Below are 23,131 nucleotides of genomic sequence, written 5' to 3'. Positions count from 1 at the left end.
TTTACTTCTCTTTCTCCCTTCCCACTTTTGCTCCTCTCTTTATTCATCCCAGTGTGCCTTTATTCCTCCATCCATCCTTGCCAGAGATTTCTGTCAAATTAGCGAAGACATAAACCTAACCGTAAACAAAGCGTGGGTGACTTTGCTCATAAAATAAAGTGTCTCAATGTAAATGCCTCAAGAAGCTGTTTTATTACGAAAATCTCACCGGAAGTGCCGTATGTTAATGATATATTCGCTTTGACGTAATGATATATTCGCTTTGACGCGGGTCGTCCCCGCTGTTGCTCCCCGGTCTCCAGTGTGGATTTACATACCCTGATTTCCGTGGGACTGGGAAACGAAAGAGGAGGGAGGCGAGTCTTTCAGGAACTGAGGCAACAGCCGCAAACAGTGTAATTTGACATATGTACAACTTTTAGCCCGGTCGTCGGGTCTTTCGCGCCTCCCAAAAACCTTTCGTTGGACTAACGTTTACGCTACTTTTCCTGCGCTTCTTTTGGCTCACTGGACTACGTTTCTAGTCTGGAAGAGAAGAAGGGCTGGGGAGGTTTTTCGGAGAAGAAGTCTGGAAGCAGCTCGAGCTGAACCCGGTTTTGAAGGGCTGTGGCCATGGCCGGGGGTGGTGGTGGTGTTGGTGTTGGTGGGGTTTCACCGTTGGGGCCCGCACCGCCGACGTGGTATCACCGGGACCTGAGTCGAGCCGCGGCCGAAGAGCTGCTGGCCCGGGCCGGGAGAGACGGCAGCTTCCTGGTGCGGGACAGCGAGAGTGTCAACGGGGCGTACGCTTTGTGTGTACTGTAAGTAACTTTATTAAGAAAAGAGACGCGTGCAGGGACTCTTAACGTGTGTGTTGGGGCCTCGTTCGGCCTCCTGTACCGGGGAAAAGTTAGCAGCTCTGCCAAGGTTTTAGTTTAAAGGTATTTTAAGTTCGTATTCAGCCAAACACATTTGTTTACTTTCTCACTGAAGTCTGGCTAGGAGAGACTGTCTGTCTGTCTGCCCAGCAGTGAGACTCCAGCATGGCACACACAACTTTAGGGCTGTCCCTGTCTGTCTGATGTGGTCTCGCCTGCAGCGCCGTTTTTTACTGGGCACAGAAACTGGATGGTGGTTGGAGGTAAATATATCGTCTGTAGGGCTGGTGAAGCCTGGCTGATGTTTTAATTTAAGGACTCATGTAAGATCAGTGCAGCAGTACCAAGTAGTTACACATACTATCTTCTCACACAGTGTATATTATCAAATGGCTATTACCTATGTGTCAGGGTTTAGAGGGCCTGGTCTTTGCTAAATGAAGTGTTGAAACGCCCTCCCTCATTTAGGGATATTTTGCCATCAACCAACTCCCATGTTCAGCAAGTAACATACAGAACCAGAGCAGTCGATCAAGCTTCAATGCACAGACAACATGGCCACTGTGTACACCTGACAATGACTAAGGCAAGTCCAACTTTTTCAACTACAAATGGCCAAAATTACTCGCATAACCCAAGTTAAACAGATGCAAAGACCACTGACTGTGCAGAAGCTCTATGCCATGTGACATGGTGCTTTGACATTGACTCGGCCCACATCCCCTATCTGATAGTTCACCCCATGCTGAGTCTATTGTGTGGTGTGTATACATGCACACCGGCAGTAGCGCACATCATATGTTTTAACTATTATAATTTGTAATTTATGACACTATTACATAGTTTGTTATATTGCATTCTGACCATATAGTAGCTTCACTTTCATGTAATCACATTACTCCTCTCGCACTCCTATACGAACTTAGAATAAATAAGCCTGCATCTCATTTTTGGCCACTGGCTTATCAGAATAAATGATTATGCCAAATATAAATTTCCATAGTAATTCATTAGGTCACTCTATGAACAACAACATTCCTCACATCCATGCATCATCCGTTTCCGGATTTACTCCCGCCTCCACCTCTCCCTTCCTCTCCCCTTTCACATTGAGTTTCCTTCTTGGTACCTAAAGGTTATTATGGACAGGCTTTTGTCAAAACAATGTGGGAAAACAGTGTTACTGCATTTTAGCAACAAGTTTAGCTTCTACATACAAAAGACCTAACAGTAAAATAACCTGGCAAAAGTATTACCCCTTCGTCACAGTTCATGTGGACCAGTGTTATTAGATCGTTATGGCAGAAACAAGCTGTCTATCTTCATAAAGGATATCTTTGAGAATACGGATGACTCAGTATCAGCCCCTGAAGCCGTAGAAGAAAAAATGTATTTGACTCATTCTTGTGAACTTGTGCTGATATTACTGAGTAAAAATGCATCTGATGTCTATACCAGGTCCTCTCAATATTAAACGTCATATCTATGGATGCACAGATCAGTCCCGATACCAAGATGCCAACATTTTTCTTTTTACCTAAACATGGCTGCTAGACATGGCTTTTTGCTGAGCGTGTCCTCGTGACTTACACACACACACACACACACACACACACACACACACAGACAGATATTTGTACTTCCCTTTTAAAGGATTCAGAAAGACCAGTGTGTTTCTGAAGTGTTTCCATTCTGCTGCTGTCTGACAATAGACTGGTGGGACGAGTGTTTGTGCCGGTGACTTTACAGACGCTGTACCAGCAGTGGCACTGACTCCTGGGCCAGTTAGTCTTTCAGGCTTTTGCCTTTCACTTCCTCTTAGCATGCTGACTTTTATAGGAAATTACCACTTTGACCAGCTTACTGTGTGTGTTTAGTATTTGTGTACAAGGGAAGTTTATGTATTTATGTTCTACAGAGCAGATTGAATAAAGTGTATTATGTTGGAACTTTATCATTCACTGCCACAGTGTGACTAAATAGTGAAATATTTGAAAAACAGCTTTCTAGCTAAGGGATTCCTTTAATGATTGCAATGCCGGACATTACTGTAGGTGAGGTCATATTTTGAGTTTAAGCATGCATCAGTGTGACAACTACAGAGATGTTAAAATGTTCTTGAGTGTCAGTGCAGCGCGTCTAAACATGTTGGGGTCCATGCACGGCCCTCTGTGAGTCTGTGTGTGTTTGACACCGAGATGTTCCTGAGAGAGCATTCCTCACCGTGAAGTCTTGTGAGTGGGTGTGTATATTATTGCCTTGTGCAGTTAGTGGGTTGGGAATTTTTTAATGTATGCTTTTCTTTTTAAATAGACAGTTTCCAGGTACGTGTGTGTGTATATATATATATATATATATATATATATATATATATAAAATATGGGAGTATATATATATAAATATATACTCCCATATTTATAGTACTTTTTACAGTCCTTCCTTACATTTTACGTAGATTTCCTTCTTACTCAACCCTGCTAGTCTTTACCTATATTTACCTAAAGTGGCTTTAACTTGGACTCACCTCTTCAGTGTACCTTTTTGCAAGGAGTTACATTTCCCTCATGTTTTGTGCTTTTGTTATATTGTACAGTTTGTACTGTATGTTGTCCTGCAGGTTACATTTTGAATGATAAGTAGTAAATCTACAACAGGGCAGAGTGGGGAGTCTTTATCCTCTAGAGTCTATTGTTGACAACACACACACACACACACACACACACACACACACACACACATTGTATGCTTTTGCATCTGTGTCTATCCCATAATGAATCTCTCTCTCTCTCTCTCCCCCGTTATTGCTTTGCTGCTACTGAAACAATAGTATTTACTCCACAGACTCGCAGAAAATCATCAGCTGCCAACAGGAAAACACACACACACACACACACACACACACACACACACACACACACACACACACACACACACACACACACACACACAAACACTCTACTGTACACTGCCAGGGACTCTGTGCATAGATTCTGTGCCCCCTGGACCCACAATGCATTGTGTTTTATAATATGACAGGATTAAATGTGTGGGGTATGGTTTACAGAGGCCAGGGCGGACAAAAGGAGCAGTTCATCTCACTGACTGTGTTTACTGCTGGGCCTTGAAAGGCAGGAGCAAATATTTATTAAGTGTGTACTGTTAGTGTGAGCCATGGTGATATATATGGAACTATTATTGGCAACTATCTGATATATGTGATGTCAGTGTCCTTGATAGTTTTTCTGGCTAAGTCCCAAATCATTGAACTCTGTGGGTTCAAATCTGTGCCAGGGCCCTAATTGCATGCCCCCCCCCCCCCCCCCCCCCCCCCTGTGTATGCTGGCAGATAAAGGCAAGAATACCAGAAAAAGAAACACACAAATCTGAGCATCTACAGCAGGAATTGATGATAATCAGCCTGTAAAAACACAATTGCCCTCAATAAGGAAATGCAGGTTTATCCCACGTCACTGTGTCGGTCAGAGAAGGCGACATGAAATATCAGCAATTTAAAAAGTTAAATTAAAAGTCAAACATAAACTGGCCTTGCTTCTCATGAAGTTACTTCAGTAGTACATACATCCAGTCCATGTTTTAGTTGTGGAACACTGACCTGGAAAGACCGGAAAAACAGCTGAGGGGTCAGAGCAAGAAGAATTCCTGCCATGGATTTATCCGTCCCTCAATTTATACAATGTGTACACACACGCACGCACGCACGCACGCACACACGCACACACACACACACACTGTAAATAAGCACAGTAGAGGCACTGCAGCAGTAAAAGCATTACTTCAGTGTTTTGCATAGGCTGCCATGCTTACGCCCACACAAACAGACGCACAACCATAACACACACACACACACACACACACACACACACACACACACACACACCAACAGACATTAACCACAACATCTGCCTGGCAAATTGAACATTTTGTGTTCCGGGCCACTGAGCAGGACATGAAAATCATTAAACTCTCCAGCTCGTGGCTGCAGGCGTTGTAGTCACAACTGTGCAATAGCGATGTCAGAGCATCGAACTGCAATCGGTGAAAAGAAGAAAAAAACCTTGTGGTTCAATAAAGAATGTAATTCCGACTCTAATGTCAAAAAATAACTTGGATCATTTTCTTTTAATCTGTATCCTTCCTATCTCACAAACTATGTTTTTTTTTGGTTTCTTTATTTTGTACCATCACTATGACTATACATTGTTTAAAAGCTAGGCTGATCTGCTGTACTGTATCATGTAAGGATAAAGCCCGCTCACAACTGTGACGGACAGCAACAGGTTGAGGCTCTCTACACCATTTAAACCCCCTTCTCTCTCATACATGCGCACACACACACCCCTATTCACTGAGGTCAAGTCCAAGAGAGTATGTACGCATGTCAGGGCTTGAGATGTTTTTTTATTAAACCATAGTCTAAAAGTTGTCTCCTCTTTTTCTCTCACTTCTCCCTTTTGTCTGTTTTTCACTACATTTCCTCCAACTTTTTGACCTTCATTTCTTCCTCCTCTGGTGTTTCTTTCTCTGTAGGTTTCAGAAGCACGTCCACACATACAGAATCCTCCCAGACGACGAAGGATTTCTCGCTGTACAGGTACAGAAAAGACACACACACACACACACACACACACACACACACACACACACACACACACACACACACACACACACACACACACACACACACACACACACACACTCACACTCACTCACTCACTCCACTGAGGTCAAGTGTGTGTGCATGTGTGCAGCAAAAACTGTATTTGCTTCAGTAGCAGCTGGCAGGCAGAGATGCTTTTGTTGGCTCTGAGCTCTCTGAGCTTTCTCACTCACTCACTCACTCACACACACACACACACACACACACACACACACACACACACACACACGCCAACAGCAGCCTCTTTGTGCGTTGTGCCCAACAGCTGTGAAGTCCCCACCAGCACTACCACCAGCCACACACACGCTCTTCCTCACACACACACACACACACACACACACACACACACACACACACACACACACTTCAGACTATCCGTGTGGCCACATCATGTTGTATGATTTTTGGGGTCTTAGCTGTGACGTTGAAGATCGTCTAAAAGTCTTAATTTTGCATCCTGGAACTGAGTATGTTTTGGAGCAATGTTTACCGAAACAGTTCTTCCTGGTTTGAATTATATTTAGACCACTGGATCATATTTGCTTACACAACATTAAATGTGGAACAATAGGGGCCCACCAGAGATTTCAATAACATGACTACTTGTAGCCAAGGAGGTTGGATGCTATTGTTCTGTTCATACCATGTAGAAAATAACAGTCCTTCTCTTCCTCTGTGTCTCTTGGTGTGTCCCTCCTCGAATGTCCTCCTCCCTCCCTCCTCTCAGACGTCTCAGGGCGTGCAGCCTAAGCGGTTTAAGACGCTGCCAGAGTTGGTGTTGTTGTACCTGCAGCCCAGCCAGGGTCTGGTCACCACCCTGCTTTACGCCGTGGACAGAGAGGAAGCAGCTGTCAGCGACGACAGGGACTATTCAGGTAGCGCCATGCAAGCACACACATTGCATATCACTGGCACATCATGTTTGTCTCATGTTAACTCTCCTTTTCTGTGATTTGGTAGATGGAGAGGATGAGAAGCCACCCCTCCCCCCTCGCTCTGCCTCCACCTACACTCCCCCTGGACCAGACACACCAACAGAAAGGTACAAAGTTTATATGAGGACACGCTGAGAATCAAATCACAAACCACTTGCAGAGCTTCTTAACAATGTTTACCATGTAGTGCACACACACACGCACGCACGCACAGACACACACACACACACACACACACACACACACACACACACACACACACACACACACACACACAGAGAGAGGAAGGATGTTCCTTCACCGTGAATGCAATTATGTCAACTTCGCTTACAAAAATAGTAAGCGGTGGTATCAGAGATTTTATGAACAAACAAACCCATGTACACACACACACACACACACACACACACACACACACACACACACACACACCGTTCCTCATTCACTTTCACTGTTTCTGCCACATGATATAAGCGCACATCATGCAGTAAACATTGTTCGTATCAAACACAACAAACACTCTCTGTCACACTCACATATGTTGATTAGCAGACAAACACACACACACACGTTAATAACCTCCGCTGTGCCCGTGTGCCCCCGTCTGCTTGCAGAGAGAAGGAAAACCACATCCTGTGTAAAACCATGTTGGTCACAGATGATGCACAGCTTTGACGAAGTGTTTGTGTGTGTCGCTCAGATCCGTGTATATTCATGAACAAAGATTAGCGCCCTCACTCAGACTACAGTGAAGTGAGTTAGGTGGCTGAATCATTCTGATATTTCAGTTGCAGTTAAAAAGTGTTCACAAGACGTAACCAACTAACCACAGGTAGAACCAGAAAGTAGTGAGTTTTAAAGAACTTTGTCACAGTTTCAATTGTAGAGGAAATCAATGAAGCCTCATTCTCCTCCCCGTCACAGTGGTCCTCATTTGCCATGTTGTCATGGAAAGATACGTAAAAACGATGCTTTCCACGTACAATTCATTAAATTCTCCAAAATGAGTGCAAAAGACATCTTAGATCAGAGACCGTGAAGGAACAAGACGTCACCTTTTCCATTGCTAGTTTGCAAACGTCGCATGTTAAAAATAAGGTGCAAGAAAAATGTTCTTAGTTTACTTGGAGGCCAGAGTCTGGACCATAAGGACATAAGTCAGCTCTCGGTATAAGAGGAAATGTGTGATTCAAAAAATCCCGACTGCACAGCGCTCACAGATTCTCACACAGATATGGCTACTATGAAGTCATGACAGTTCTCTGTTTTCCTGATACAAGGGATGGAATTTACCTGCAATTTTGACACTCCTTGTTTTAAGTATCAGCTGAAAGTTTAATGTTTATGGTCATAATAGCATAAAAGTAACAATGGAGAGGATGGATTATAAATATTGGACTTTATTTGAATTTGTTGTAGTGCTCCTGCAGCTAATGGCCTCAGCACCATCTCCCACGAGTACCTGAAGGGCAGCTATGCTCTGGACCTCGAGGCCGTTAAACAGGGAGCCGGCTCCCTGCCTCACCTCAACAAGACACTAGTTGCCTCCTGCAAACGCCTAAATGGGTAAGAAGGACATCCCAGGACATCTGTAGACAACACATACAGTATTCCACCGACGCATACGCTCCTGTCCATGCACGCTCTACGCAAAGCCGTTCTTTATACACTGTTTGTGCTCGTCACTAAATCATAGAAATGTGCAGCCCGCAGAGCCGCCTGCTTCAAGTCGTCTCTTGTTTTGGTCACAGTGGCACATGTTGCACATTCAAACATTGTGATAAGCCACAGAAAATAAACTAACCACTAACAACAGGCTTGGATTATATACATGTAACAAATTTAACTCAATCATGTGGTTAATAATCACCTGTAACATATTGTGCAGCCCCAACATGCACACATACATCTAGTAACTATCTGGTTCCTTATAGATGTATCTAAATGAATTAAGATGTAAATCTCTTTGTGTTTCCCCCAATAGGGAGGTGGATAAGGTTCTGTCAGGTCTGGAGATCTTGTCTAAAGTTTTTGATCAGCAGAGTGCTTTCATGGTCTCCAAGATGATCCAACAGGTACGCCTCTGTGACTCTTTGTGTGTGTTCTTGTGTGTGCGCACGCTAAGTTACAATGTCATCCTGCTTCCTCCAACAACTGGACTGTGGCAGTTTTTAAGCCCTATTCTGCATTCCTTCTATACAATATAATACTTATGTTAGTATGTATGGAGACGCCCCTCACCACCAATCCGTGGGCAATATCCCGATTGTTTAATTCAAATACGAGTTGTCTGCATTTGTATCCAAGCTGTGTGACCTTTTTTAACTTCCCCCAGACTGGAACCAAAATGTTCCGCCAACTTCCAAAACAGCCACTTCTCTATTCTCTCTAAAAATAAATAACATTTGTTTGTAATTCCCGACCGGTATTGCTCATATTAAACGTGATGTGTCGCACGGGAATGTTGATTCAGTTTCACAGATGATGGAATATGTGACATAATGTCCTTAAGTAACAAGTCAATACTTCTGTTTAAGCCTCGCTAACTAGTAAAGCTGCTTGTACACAGAGCAGCCAATCAGAATTAGTGACAGAGAATCAGAAACATCTTATTGGCTTTAACACATAGCGGGGCTTAATATACACACATAGAGTAATCACATACATGGTACACACACACAATCAAGTGGGTGTCATTTCTCTGCAGTAATCTTTTTTCCAATGGTTGTGTGTTGTCGTCTTACACGACAAAACACAACATGAGATGAGCTTACATGAGATGTTTACGATGAGTCATATTTTTATATGTTTTTAAATCATCACCACTTAGAAATGATTGATAGGCCATTGTGCTGCACGTCACTGTGCTGGCATCGGTCCGGTAGTCATCATCAAGCACACATGTACGTGTCAGTCTATGTTTTAATCTGATTTATACACGGGCAGACCGGTTTTGCAGCCTTAAGAACAATTTGTACGACGTTGCTTGTTGTGTGTTTAACATGCTAGTTTTAGAGTTCTGATAGTTGTAATTTTTCCTCCCTCAGTCGGTGAATCAGGGTGGAGACCAGGAGTTGGAGAACCTTGTGACCAAGCTGGCAATTCTCAAAGACCTGCTGTCCTCCATAGAGAAGAAGGTACACACACACACACACACACACTTCAGTTCAGTCATGTGTAGGCGTGCACCCTCACACACGATCACTTCTGCTCCCTCTCATTTTTGGACACGGCAGTCCATTTGTTGTTGCAACCCTTTAAAAAGTATTTGTACAATGTGTAATACTAGGAAAGCCAAATGGAGACGGGTGCCATGTAGGTCATAACAAGGAAGTAGTTATTGTCAAGCCTAACAGGATGTTTTTTATTAGACTTTTTTACTTTTCTCCCTAATTTAGAAGTGCAGTTTGACCAGCTCTGCCATGTTAATATTTGACACCACTTCTACTTGAACTTTGTTTGTATGGAAGGGCTTTCGCTGCTTGGGAAGGAAATAGGAAATAGCCTCAATCAGGCTGCATGTCTTGACTCATGTGATGTCACTGACTCCACCTTCTCTGCTCCTCTTAGAAAACGTGGGAAACTCATTTCATTGTTCACAGCAACACTTGAGCTGAAAGCAACACAGTGTCTCCGTTTGTGTCTGTGTGTTTTTTCTTCCTGTCCACTCTTTTAATTGTTATTGTTCTCTTTTTCGCTCTCTCTTTGTGCCCTCAGGCTCTGAAAGCTCTCCAGGACATGAGTTTGTCATCTCCGTGCTCCCTTCCTCCTCTTTCCATGCGGCACAGCAAAGCCATCCCTGTGCAGGCATTCGAGGTTCGACTGCATATACACACACACACACACACACACACACACACACACACACACACACACACACACACACACACACACACACACACTACCTGCAAACTCATAAACACACACATTTTGTTAGTGGTGGTCTCTGCAGGGCAATATACGTATGTATGAGGTCAGTATTAAGGCAGGAGTGATGATCTGTTCTAAAGTGAATCAACTAAAAACTGAAAAATAAAATTGACCCTTTATTGAATCAAATCTGCATTTTAGCAATTATCAAATTGTACCCATACTTTCTAAGATACTCAATGGCTTCAAAGCCAAATTGCCCCTATTGGACATTCAAGTGCTAATCCAGTCTTTTGTCAATTTAACGATGCACGTTTTAGCAAACCTGAGTTCTCTTTTTTTACAACGCTAAAACTCCTCCAGGTTTGATTTATTAAATGTCTTAATAGTGGACTGGTGGTTTGGTTTCACAGAGGACAGACTGCACCTGAATTACAGTTATACAGGGTGTGAAGTCATATATTCCCACAACACACTGCAGGAGGTTTCTCAGCAGAGCTGATATGAGACCACAGGAATGTGTGTAATGCACTTCCTGTGACATCATCAGTGGCTTTGTCATAGTATATAGTATTTGTCTCTTTTGGTATCGTAGTCCCGAGTTCGCAAGTAAATTAGTATAACTGATGTTTTGTCTATTTGTTTTATTTTGAAAGTGTGCCGACAGCATAATGTATTTAGAGGAAAGTCAGAATAATAAGAAAGAGCTTCATAATGGGGGTGTAGAGGTAAAGAGAGATTATTATCAGTAGGAACACGTGGAGTACAGAGTGAGACAGAGAAGGAGGAAGAGGTGAATAATTAAAAAAATTAGCCAAGTCTGCATCATCTGTGGTGACCTCCTTTCAGCAGCTTCCTGTTGCACAGGAACAGAAGTGTTGTTAAGATGGAGAGAAAGGTTCAAGGCGTGGAACCTGATTCAACCCACTGACACTCAAACAAAACCCTGTCATGACTTTACATGATACGCATAATAAGTATGTGAAGAACAGAAATATGTGGACTGTTATCTAAAACGACAATCAAGAGAATCAGAACATTGTCTGTTATCATCCAAATTCCTACTTTTTTGTTTTCAGATTTCTAATCTAGCTGGCTACATGTATAACTGACTTAGATGCAACTCTGTTAGTGCCATAGAAGCAGCGTGTTTTGTATGTTATAACAGTAGAGGGAGAGACTGCAGATGAGTCCACTACTTTCATTTTGGAGACCCCTGGTGGTCTGAGGATTTCACATGAGTTCTGTGGACACATACACTGTTAGAAATTCAGTTTCTATGAGTTGTTTTTTTATGCTCCATATCTGATCCACTTCAGGTCAAACTGGATGTTTACCTGGCAGAGCTGACAAAGATAGGAAAGAGTCAGAAGTACACTCTGTCCGTGGACGTGGAGGGGGGGCGACTGGTAGTGATGAAGAAGGTGAAGGACAGCCAAGAGGACTGGACCACCTTCACTCATGACAAAAGTGAGAGTTACACAAACACTCCATCTGCAATGTCCCCAATAGTTTCTAAACCGTGAGATGAGTAATCCGTGATTGACACCCAGATAGTGACACAACTTGTCTTGTGATCAACTGGCTTTTTAGACCGACTGAACAATGGCCACATTCATTACATATGTGATAATTTCTGTGTGAAACAGCACCTCCTCTACTCTCTTCCCTGATTGTTAATGTATGTCCAAAGGGTATATATTCATTGTATATGATGTTATTGGATGTGGTCTGTGTTTTGAGTGGCGTGGCCGTCCTCTGCTTCAAAACAGTTTGGTAACTGTTTTGGGTAACCCTGAGTAATGTCGGTTTTAGCTGCTCCATGAAAACTCTTTAAATGTCTCTGGACTCCAGGGCAAGAGATGCGATGTATTTATGGATCCAAGAGTGTAATAACATAATTTTTCTTCATGGTGTCTGTGAGAGATGCAGTTGAGATAAAGACATAAACAACATATGATGATTTAATGGCAAATTGAACAATTTGTTCTAGCCTATTTCTTCTGTCATGCCTTTTCATTGTTCTCCTTCCTTTACTCTAACCGTCTTTAACCTGTCAATCTATTACTCGATATTGCTTTTCCTCGTGGTCTTACTCTCTCCCCGTCTCTGACTTTCTGTCCTCTGTTCGTCTGTCTTTGTCTTTGTCTCAGTCCGTCAGCTGATCAAATCTCAGCGGGTGCAGAATAAACTGGGCATTGTTTTTGAGAAGGAGAAGGAAAAGAACCAGAGGAAAGACTTCATCTTTGCTAGTGCCAAGGTCTGCGCACACTCACACACACTCACACACTCACACACTCACACACTCACACTCACACTCACACTCACACTCACACTCACACACTCACACACTCACACTCACACACTCACACACTCACACACTCACACTCACACACTCACACACTCACACTCACACACTCACACTCACACTCACACACTCACACACTCACACTCACACTCACTCACTCACACTCACTCACACGCTGCCTCAAAGGAAAATTTGCAGATGTAAGAAAGCACAATTTTTTACAGTTACTCAATCATTCAAAGATACAAACCCATTCATAATCAAACTAACAAGGACATTTTCTGATGTATCTCTTTTATCTGCGTATGTAATCAGACGCACACACAAACGTCATCTATGAATTCAGTTTCAATGTGATTCTCCTCAGATCTTTTCTCTTTTAATGAGGAAAATTTGATGGAAAATACCAAAAAAGAGTTGTCTTCCCTCAGTGCTGTAAATGAGAAAACTGTTAAAGAATAAACTCGTAATTTTTTCCAATTTAATGAAAAGCACATATATGCACACTGATTGTTAGTCAGCTTTTAAGTGCTGCTACTTCAAGTTCCCTTTTGTGACAACTTCCACTCACGTGTGTGTGTGTGTGTGTGTGTGTGTGTGTGTGTGTGTGTGTGTGTGTGTGTGTGTGTGTGTGTGTGTGTGTGTGTGTGTGTGTGTCTGTGTGTCTGTGTGTCTGTGTGGGTGTTTTTCAGAAGCGGGAGGCATTTTGCCAGCTGCTGCAGCTGATGAAGAACAAACATTCCAACCAAGACGAGCCAGACATGATTTCCATCTTCATGGGCACCTGGAATATGGGTTAGACACAAACACACATTATTCGTAATATCTTCAACATGATTCACGTTAAAAGCAACACAACCTGAAGTTTTTAAAGTGCATTTAAAAATACCAAAGTATGTGTTTCTAGAGCTTGACATTCGTATTTCTGAAGAGAAGAATGTAATACTTTGGTCATGGTCTCTAGGCTCAGTGCCTGCGCCTAAGTCTCAGGCCTCATGGGTGTTGTGTCGCGGCCTCGGGAAGACTTTAGACGAGATTACGGTCACCATCCCTCATGACCTTTACGTGTTTGGAAGCCAAGAAAACTCTGTGTGTGATCGGGAGTGGGTGGAGTCACTACGCGCCATGTTGAAGGAACAGACGGAGCTGGATTATAAACCGGTGAGGAAAGAAAGATTTTCTGTAAATATGACATTCAGAAAGAAACCATGGCTAATTGGTTCCCAACTCTCTGTTGCTGTCATCGGTTGTAGATCGCAGTGCAAACTCTGTGGAACATAAAAATTGCTGTGTTGGTGAAACCGGAACACGAGAACCGGATCAGCCACGTGGGGATGTCCAGTGTGAAGACGGGCATCGCCAACACCTTGGGTAACAGCAGCACTCCGTGTTCAGTCTTTATTCTTCTTCACGTGCTTTACTTTCTGGACAGAATATAGAGATATGAACATTGGAATACATTTTACATTTACATTACAGTCATTTAGCAGACGCTTTTATCCAAAGCGACTTACAATAAGTGCATTCAACATTGGTAAACAAAAGAACTACTAGTCACCAGAAGTCAGAAGAATAACGGCACTATCAAACACTGACTTTTTTCCGTTAACAAAGGGGCAGTTAAAAGAGTTATTATGGATTTTATGACTGCAACTCTTGTGGTCTCACTAAAAAATACGACCTAAGAAACCATCTAGTTAAAATGCCATGACATTCATTTAAACTCTGTAAACTTCCAAACTAAGAGAATGAAACTTTGACATTTATTTGTCCCAAACTGAAGACTCCAATGTCATGACAGTTGATTAATTTTCTCAACAGGATTTTTTTTGTTCAATAACGTAACGCTTGTCGTTAGTCAATTGCAGTTAATAACTGTAATATATTTATTTTGAATGTTTGTTTTGACTTTTGTTTGTTAAAGGCAACAAAGGAGCTGTGGGCGTGTCCTTTATGTTCAACGGGACGTCTTTCGGCTTTGTGAACTGTCACCTGACATCAGGGAATGAGAAGATTGCCAGGTATCCAACTCAGTCCTACACACATATTATTATTATTATTATTATTATTATTATTATTATTATTCATGGCCATTTTATTTCACCCTTTTTATATTACAGTTTTACTTTGTGGTTGATGTGCCTTTACATCACATACATGTCACATGTTACTCACACTCATTTACCTCATTTACCTTTGACTCCTACAGGAGGAACCAGAACTACCTAGATATCCTCCGCCTGCTGTCGTTAGGAGACAAACAGCTGAGCTCCTTCGACATCTCACTGCGCTTCACACACCTCTTCTGGCTGGGAGACCTCAACTACAGGCTGGATATGGACATACAGGTGAAACAGAAAACTCAGGCACCCACAAGATTGATGAAATGCAGTAGATGTGCATGACACCTCATCTATTTTGTGTGTGTGTGCAGGAGATTTTAAACTACATTAACAGGAAGGAGTTTGAGCCCCTGCTGAAGGTGGACCAGCTCAACCTGGAGAGAGAGAAGAACAAAGTCTTTCTACGCTTTGGTTAGTGTTTCTACCGGACTTCTGGCTTACAGTACTGTTTACCTCTTCTCCTTATGCGTAATGGAATAGATAGTGCAAGTGTTGGAAGACTCAATACCAGCCTCTAAGTCTCTCAGCCTTTTGCCATTGCGAGAAACTGTGAGAGCGTTTTCTTGCACTGAGATTAACATTACAATACATTTACAACTTGCTGATTAGGACAATTGCTCTCATCCGCCCCTCTGTACCATAAATACTGTAAATGTGTCAACCCAAGCAGTCTGTGAATGTTCATGTTTTAATACAATCAATCAGTCTGCTCTGATTAAAAAAAGTGTCTTCATTCTGTGGCACAAATGCAGTAAATATAACTTGGACCTGGTGTTATGTCACACATTGCAAAATTCAAAGGGAGAGACGGAAGCTGTCTATCGTCTCAGCAATCTTCCGTTTGTTTTAGAAATGATACTAATATTATATTAACATCTCAAATGAATGTGTTAATAAGCTTTATTTAATGAATAAAATGCTACGCTTTGCACCTTTCCACTCACCTGCGAGGAGTTCTAACAACAGAATGTGTGTCTGCCTGTTTGCAGGGGAGGAAGAGATCTCGTTCCCACCTACCTACCGTTATGAACGTGGCTCAAGGGACACGTATGTGTGGCAGAAGCAGAAGGCCACAGGGGTATGTTTACCAACTCACACAACATCACAGACGGACGTCCTCCCAGCCATTTCTGAAAACTGATGACTCTACGGTGTCTTCTACTGTTCTTGTCTGTCCCAGATGAGGACCAATGTTCCATCCTGGTGTGACAGGATCCTGTGGAAGTCCTACCCAGAAACACACATCGTCTGTAACTCCTATGGTGAGGCACAAAAATAATTCATACATTTGTTTCAATTCAGTGTTACAGAGGTATTTTTTATTTTTATTTTTATTTTGCAATTTTAGCAACTGGGTGTAGTGGTTAATTTCCCCTAAACATTGTAAACCTCTATATGTGGCGGACACATGATGATGTGACTTATATCTTCCTTTGTTTGTCAGGCTGTACAGATGATATAGTGACCAGTGATCATTCCCCTGTGTTTGCTACTTTCGAGGTGGGGGTGACCTCCCAGTTTGTCTCCAAGAAAGGTACAAGTGGATTCAGTTAAATTTATTTTCCTTTGTTTATTTTGTCTTTCTGTCAATCATGAGTTGAGCTGAATATAAGCTGTTGCTCATTCTCATTCATACTATGTCACAGCTTCTATTTTAAAAGTGAATGTATTGCAACTGAATGTCAGTTAGTAAGTGCATAATGTTTAATTTTTTCACATTTGTGGTCTGTGTTATGTTTCTGGCTCACTGGAGTTTTTCTTTCAATGAACAAAATGTCACATTTACAAGTAAATTACTAATTCTTTTCTTGTCCTCTGGATACACTATTCTGCGCCACCTACTTAGATCTTCCCTGTCTTCCTCCACTCCCCCTTCCCTCCTGTTTCTCTGTAGGTCTGCCAAAGTCTTCAGAGCAGGCCTACATTGAGTTCGAGAGCATTGAGGCCATCGTGAAGACGGCGAGCAGAACCAAGTTTTTCATCGAATTCTACTCCACTTGTCTGGAAGGTGAGAAGAACACACCCGGCACCTGACCGAAATCCACCGGGGAGTTACAGTACAGACAGGGTTTCTGTAACACCTAATGGATGAATAAAAATTCCATCTGTCTCTTCTTTTCGTATCTCTCTCCCTCCCTCCCTTTCTCAGGCAGTCAGTATACCTTTTAAGCTTGAATCCATTTTTGATCTGTGCCGCATCCCCACCTCCTGTCCAACATGTACTTTTGAATGAAATGCAATAGAAACATCTTCCTTCTCTCCTTCCCACTTCTCCTTCCAACCTTGTTCCCTTTGTCCTCACTCCCCCCCCCCCCCCCCCCCTGCATTTCTCTGTCTGTCTCTCATCTGTAGAGTTTAAGAAGAGTTATGAGAACGACAGTCAGAGCAGTGACAACGTCAACTTCCTGCGGGTGGGCTGGTCCAACAAGCAGCTGACGACGCTCAAACCTCTTCTCTCGGAGATCGAGTACCTGCAGGACCAGCATCTGCTGCTGACTGTGAAGTCACTGGATGGATACGAGTCCTACGGTATGGAGAGAGTGTTTGCAATGAGATCGTGCAATTCTTTGAAGTGGACTTTTAGTCTGACAAACAAACACGTGTGTGTGCGTGTGTGTGTGTGCGTGTGTGTGTGTGTGTGTGCGTGTGTGTGTGTGTGTGTGTGTGTGTGTGTGTGTGTGTGTGTGTGTGTGTGTGTGCGTGTGTGTGTGTGTGTGTGTGTGTGTGTGTGTGTGTGTTTCCCTGCTAGGAGAGTGTGTGTTGGCTCTGAAGTCTATGATTGGCAGCACAGCACAGCAGTTCCACACCTACCTGTCCCACCGGGGCGAGGAAACAGGAAATATCAGGGGGTCCATGAGGGTCAGAGTCCCTTCCGAAAGAATGGGAACCAGGGAGAGACTGTACGGTAAATGCCGCCAATTAAAAGGAATCAGTGAACCTATCCAGAGAAGAGGAAATATGTAAATGAAGCAGTTTAGACAAATTAAAGGACTTTTTAAGCTTCAAGAATTTTGCAGGCGTGATTTGACCAAATGATGCAGTATGATGTTTGACTGATGTTTAAGTTAACTCAAAGTACATTTTTATGGTTGTATTTCAGAGTGGATCAGTGTGGACAAGGATGAGACGGGTGGACCTAAAGGGAAATGCACTTTGGTGTCCAGAGTGGGACATGAATACGTCAAGTCAGTACACTATATGAAAATATTCTGCTTTTTGCATTTTAATATAGATCTACATCAAGTGCAAAACTAAAGAAGTAAAGTTTGCACACATCCTTCAGAGGAGATTATTCTATACACCACATTTTACAGATATATTTACATTATAGTGGATATCCACATGATCCAACATAAAATGAAAAAATATAAATTGTGGACCAATGTAGAGATTGTTTTTCTGGAGTACCCTTTACAAAAGTATTTTGGTTGTATTAAACCTTTTATACAGTTTAATACAGCAGGAATAATATCATCAAGTTGCATTTAAGAAATAATCACAATGTTGTAATGAAAAGCAAATCATTGATTATGTTGGCCATTTGCCTGATGAAGACCCAGTATAGTTAAAATGTTACATTTTTACCATTTATTGAATCTGATATCTTGCACCTTTCACCAGGGATGTGCACAAAAAAACATCTCAATCCTCTATTTTGTCACACCAGCTGACTGGTTATGATGTTCTCTCTGTGCAGGCCATCTGTTCGTAAACAGCTTGGAGAGCTGGGAAAAGTGAGTGAAGAGGGAGAACGGACCAGCAAGGAGGAAACTGCTGCAAGGTACCGCCCTGTACATATAGGTTACACACATATTCAAGATAACCACTCAAAAGATGCAACCGCTTAGACACATTTTTGATGTGGAAATATCAACTGAGCAAAAAGTGAAAACCATGAAAAAGGCAAGCTATCAACCACCTGTTCTGTTTTTTCTGTATATTTTTAAGGCCTAAACAGGACGCACCAGATGGTGATCCGTCCATCTGCAAGAACAGCTACAATAACCCCGCCTACTACATCCTGGAGGGTGTTCCCAACCAGTCGGCAGCTGCTCTTTCGCCTGAGCTTCTGCCGTCTCCTACCTCCCCAAACCCCCAGGTAGCTAAAGCCCCTCCTCCCTCAGCCGGAGCTCGAACCAAACCCTCTTTTGTGGCCTCAGTGCCCTCTCACCCACGCAGACCCATGATGGGGCACCCGGTCCGCGCTATTAGCGAGGAGGGCTCCTCGGAGGACGACGGAGGCGCCTGTGTGGCAGGAGCGCAGGGTGGTGGTGTTGGAACGACAGTTGGAAGCACGCTGAATCGACCTCCTCCCGACTTCCCCCCTCCTCCTCTCCCTAAGGGAGCCCTGGAGATGGTTGCAGAAGCCCCCTTCTCCAAACCTCGCACTCTTTACCCAGACCTGGCCGAGGTCAGGATCCCAACAGCCAGTGCTGCTGCCCCACCGGCCCTCGGAGAGGGTTTTAGACGAGGAGGAGGAGGAGGGGTTGGACCAGGGGCGTTGGACGACCAGTCGTGTTCTGTGCTCCAGATGGCGAAGACGCTGAGTGAGAGTGAGTTTACTGGGCAGCCTCCACGCGCTCCATCTGCGCCACCGCCTCTTAGAGGGCAGCCAATGGGTTTAGGTCTGGACGCCTGCCGCACCTTCCCCCCCAGAAATGCCATCACAGAGAGTATTGCAGAGGACATGCCTGAGGAGGTGAGCAGTCCATTTAAATGAACACTCAGTGCCTCATTCAAAGGTAGAAATGGCATTACATTGTGACTTGTTTGGGTATTTGTTTTTAAGGCGTGTGGGAGCTGTGACGAGCTGCAATGTTCATACAGCAGTTTTTAGGCTGATCCTGTGTTTCATTTCCCTTTCACAGGCACTTTGGGGCAGCAGTAGTTCGTCTTTGTCTGTCGGGGAGTCGTCGGTGGGGGAGTGGCTGCAGAGACTGGGACTGGAGAGATATGAGCAGGGCCTTCTACACAACGGCTGGGACGACCTGGAGTTCCTCAGGTACATAAACTCACACACATTAAGACACTTCACATTCATGTTCTTGTGCAAAATAGAAGCTGTTGCTGTAGACCTCTCCAATCTAATCTCTACTGTTATTCTTTTATCATTATTGTTAAATAGTAATAATTGTTTTTTTTCAGCGATATCACTGAGGAGGACCTGGAAGAGGCGGGAGTGCTCGACCCCGCTCACAAGCGAATCCTGCTGGAGAGCCTTAAGCAGCAGCAGCAGCAGCAGAAATAAACTCTTTAAAACTGGTCTCTGACTGGTCCAAACTGGCCTGGTACCATACCAGGTCCCAAGAGGCCAAATTTCAGCTGAACTGAACTGAACTGAACTGAGCTGGAACGTGCCAATTGATGCCAGACTGTGCCTTCTTAGAGAAATTGCACTCCATTTTGTACTTTCATAAAACACTTAGAACCACCATCTTTTTCAGATGTACTGTATGTGTGTTGTTGTCACAGAAGTGGCCTTATTTAAAGAGAATCATTTCAGTCCTTCAAGTGACACTACATGTCCCTCAGCATTGGAACCTAGTGACAAGATGCAGGATGGGATCATATTTTTTTCTGGCCACACAGAATTAGAGATATGACTAAAACAGCTAATTCCTTTATGTTGTACCGTCACCTCTGACCTGCAGCTTCAAGCTAGCTTCAGAGCTTGTTTTGTCTTTCTGTTTCCTGAAAAAACATAAATCAAGTCAGTGAGTTTGATACTCCTCAGAAGAGGAGATTTTCAAATTTAAAGCAAAATGAAAAGATTTTTGTGGGAAACAGGAGCCTTGTCTCAGGTTTTTTTCCCCACTAATGGTCACATTTAAAGGAAACTTTATGGGAATTGTTAGAGAGCACTCATGGGTAATGTCAGCACACAGCTGGGGAGCTTCTGTGATGGAGGCGGACAGGAAGTGGTGACAGTAGAGGAGTTAGCCCGGGCTCATGTCGGGCAATAGCGAGGTCAACTTGCAATTCTCATATTTTGTACTTTTGTGATGATGTTTGGGCCGCTGTTGTTTAAATGGTGGAAATTATTGTCTCAGTGTCTCTGCACATATTTATGGTTTTATTTTTTATTTTTAAGGAAAAAGGGAATATGGAGCAAACCAACCAAACTGGTCCCGGTGAAGCTAAAAGTGCATGTTTCGCCGTGGTACAACATTTACCTGTTAGCCACATCAGCACCCCAAACACTGACATTTCAGCTTGCAGATTGTGACGAGTTGATTGCATTGTTAGAAGATGAGATTTTTTCGAAAATCTGTAAACACTGACAAATGAGTGCCGAACTACATGAGGCAATAATATCACAATTTTAAATGAGGTAAACTCTGAAAGTTTTATCCAGCACATTTATCACATTTTTTTTCCCTGTCATGCTGTCTGGAGATTTTGCTGATTTTATTTTGTTATTTTGTTACATTACTAGAGACACGGCATATATTCTGTACTCGTGGGAGAACATGTCACCTCTTATGATTCATTAAAAAAACAAAGTCAGGTTTCTGCAGGACATGGAGGGTTTGAAGGCTGATGTTGTTCCCTAATGTAACCAGCAGGTGGTGCTGCTTCTCCATAGACCTCACCAGTCGGTTTGATGCTGACTGTGCAAACTTTGTGGAAAACTAGAGGCAACCAAGTCATGTTGAGTGAAAGAAGTTGGTTTGTTTATATATTGTTCTTCAGCAGTTAGCAACCAGAGAGTTAACTTACCTGTTAGTGTTCACAGTGTCGTTATTTGTTCTTAATTTAAAATCCTGCCTCTTCTGCCTGTGAGACTAGAAGCCACACCAAAAGCCAGTTTATAGTTGTTTTAAGAGACGCCGATGTGGAGATCCTCTAAACTGTCAATGAATGTGTTGTTTCATAATTGGGACTAAATATGTGTTTGTAGCAGTTTCATTCATGTCTATCTCTCCTAATTTTCCTCGTGACACAAAAACGTCCTTGAATTATGTTGCATCACATGAAACCTCTGCCATTTGTTTTGCTTGTGTAATGTGTAATACAAGTTGTCTAATTTCCTAACAGCCCAACAACTATGATGCAGAGAATGTGGATCTGCCGTGTAGCCTCTCAGTGTTCTTGGTTGTGTGTGTGTGAGTGTGTGAGGGGAAAAAGAGAAGCGCCATTGTTGTTTTCTCTGACACACTCCCTTTGTATCTTGTTCCTTCATGTAGTCACTTCTTTTGGTTATGTTAAGTTAATGTAAGTTGTCCATGTATTTTTCTTTTTTTTTCAATTAAAATCTAATATCTTACTTGTTTTCTACATTCGCTCATTCTCCTCTTTTTTGTTGTCGTCTGCAGGGAAAGCTGTTAGGGATGAAACGGTTATGATCTGTAGACCGGCCTCATTTAAGGAGCGGTAACATGAAGATAAGTGACAGTCATTAAAGTTTTTATTTGACCATGGTTTAGGGAGCTCGTACGTCCAGTGTTCATGAAAACAGCTTTGTTAGTGTCTGAGGTCTGCACACAACACACAACACCCTCGTCCCTCTGTTTACACACAATAAACCAGATCATTGAACGCGTCACATAGTGCTTCCATAATGTAGATTTATTAGAATATTCAGAGTAGTGCTATAACTTCTCATTCACTAGAGCTTCTGTCGATTCATAGTTTTCATGGACGTGTGTTGGTCTGAGAGACAGATGCTCCGCAATGAAATAAATCTGTAAAGCAACATGAGAGGAATAAACGAAGGGCTACCTAATATTTATATTACTAATTACGGAATTTACAATCACAAAATTTCAGGAGCAGTTCAAAGAAATGTGTGGGTTTTCCTCATTGACATAATAAAGAATATTAATAAATACATGTTTTTTCTTCCCCCCCTCTCTTTTTGAGTAGATTTCTGGAGTAAACCCTCTTTAAAAAGTCAGCTCTGAAATCAGTCTTGTTTCAGTGATTTGCTACAAAATTAAATCGAGATGATACACAAGCAAATTCGCAAGTTGAGAGAAAGTACAAACAGCTGCTTTTTTCATTTTTTTGCAAAAGAAACAACAGAATTGGGGTATTTATGGACATACAGTAGAAAACTCCTGCAACTGTCTGCATCTCTCTCTCTATATTGCCAACATTTTACCAGCTTGTGTTGCATTTCTGACAAAGACCCATATTCGTCGGCTGTGGGAGAGTTAATAAAAATAAAAAACACTGATGAGGAGCCGGAGTGGGTGATGAGTTGTTAGTCCGATACAGTTCACACCACAGACAGAAGCAACAAAAACCCATTCCTTCCCATCACTCCAGCAAGAGAATCATCAAACAAACTCTTCAGTCAGTGACAACAGTGATACACCCTGTTGGAGTACCATGAAACCAACAGTACAATTCAGTAA

General features: G+C 42.7%; 1 protein-coding gene across 1 annotated transcript; it reads left to right on the top strand.

The window, feature by feature from the left end:
• Nucleotides 1-315: 315 nt before the first annotated feature.
• Nucleotides 316-22,049, top strand: inppl1a (inositol polyphosphate phosphatase-like 1a). Its single transcript, XM_068709406.1, has 27 exons — nucleotides 316-800; nucleotides 5,406-5,469; nucleotides 6,263-6,410; nucleotides 6,496-6,577; nucleotides 7,890-8,036; nucleotides 8,455-8,545; nucleotides 9,518-9,607; nucleotides 10,188-10,286; nucleotides 11,660-11,810; nucleotides 12,494-12,600; nucleotides 13,341-13,443; nucleotides 13,613-13,809; nucleotides 13,902-14,019; nucleotides 14,573-14,669; nucleotides 14,858-14,996; nucleotides 15,083-15,182; nucleotides 15,761-15,849; nucleotides 15,952-16,033; nucleotides 16,216-16,305; nucleotides 16,666-16,779; nucleotides 17,124-17,300; nucleotides 17,521-17,676; nucleotides 17,872-17,956; nucleotides 18,469-18,552; nucleotides 18,720-19,470; nucleotides 19,640-19,773; nucleotides 19,917-22,049. The coding sequence occupies exons 1-27, from the start codon at nucleotides 613-615 to the stop codon at nucleotides 20,017-20,019; spliced, it is 3,786 nt and encodes a 1,261-aa protein (XP_068565507.1). The 5' UTR covers nucleotides 316-612; the 3' UTR covers nucleotides 20,020-22,049.
• Nucleotides 22,050-23,131: the final 1,082 nt, after the last annotated feature.

This window comes from Cebidichthys violaceus, unplaced genomic scaffold, assembly GCF_023349555.1.
Source record: "Cebidichthys violaceus isolate CVI_PGR_0920_01 unplaced genomic scaffold, fCebVio1.0.p SCAF_1, whole genome shotgun sequence".
NCBI lineage: Eukaryota > Metazoa > Chordata > Actinopteri > Perciformes > Stichaeidae > Cebidichthys > Cebidichthys violaceus.
This window is presented reverse-complemented; position numbering and strand designations above follow the sequence as displayed.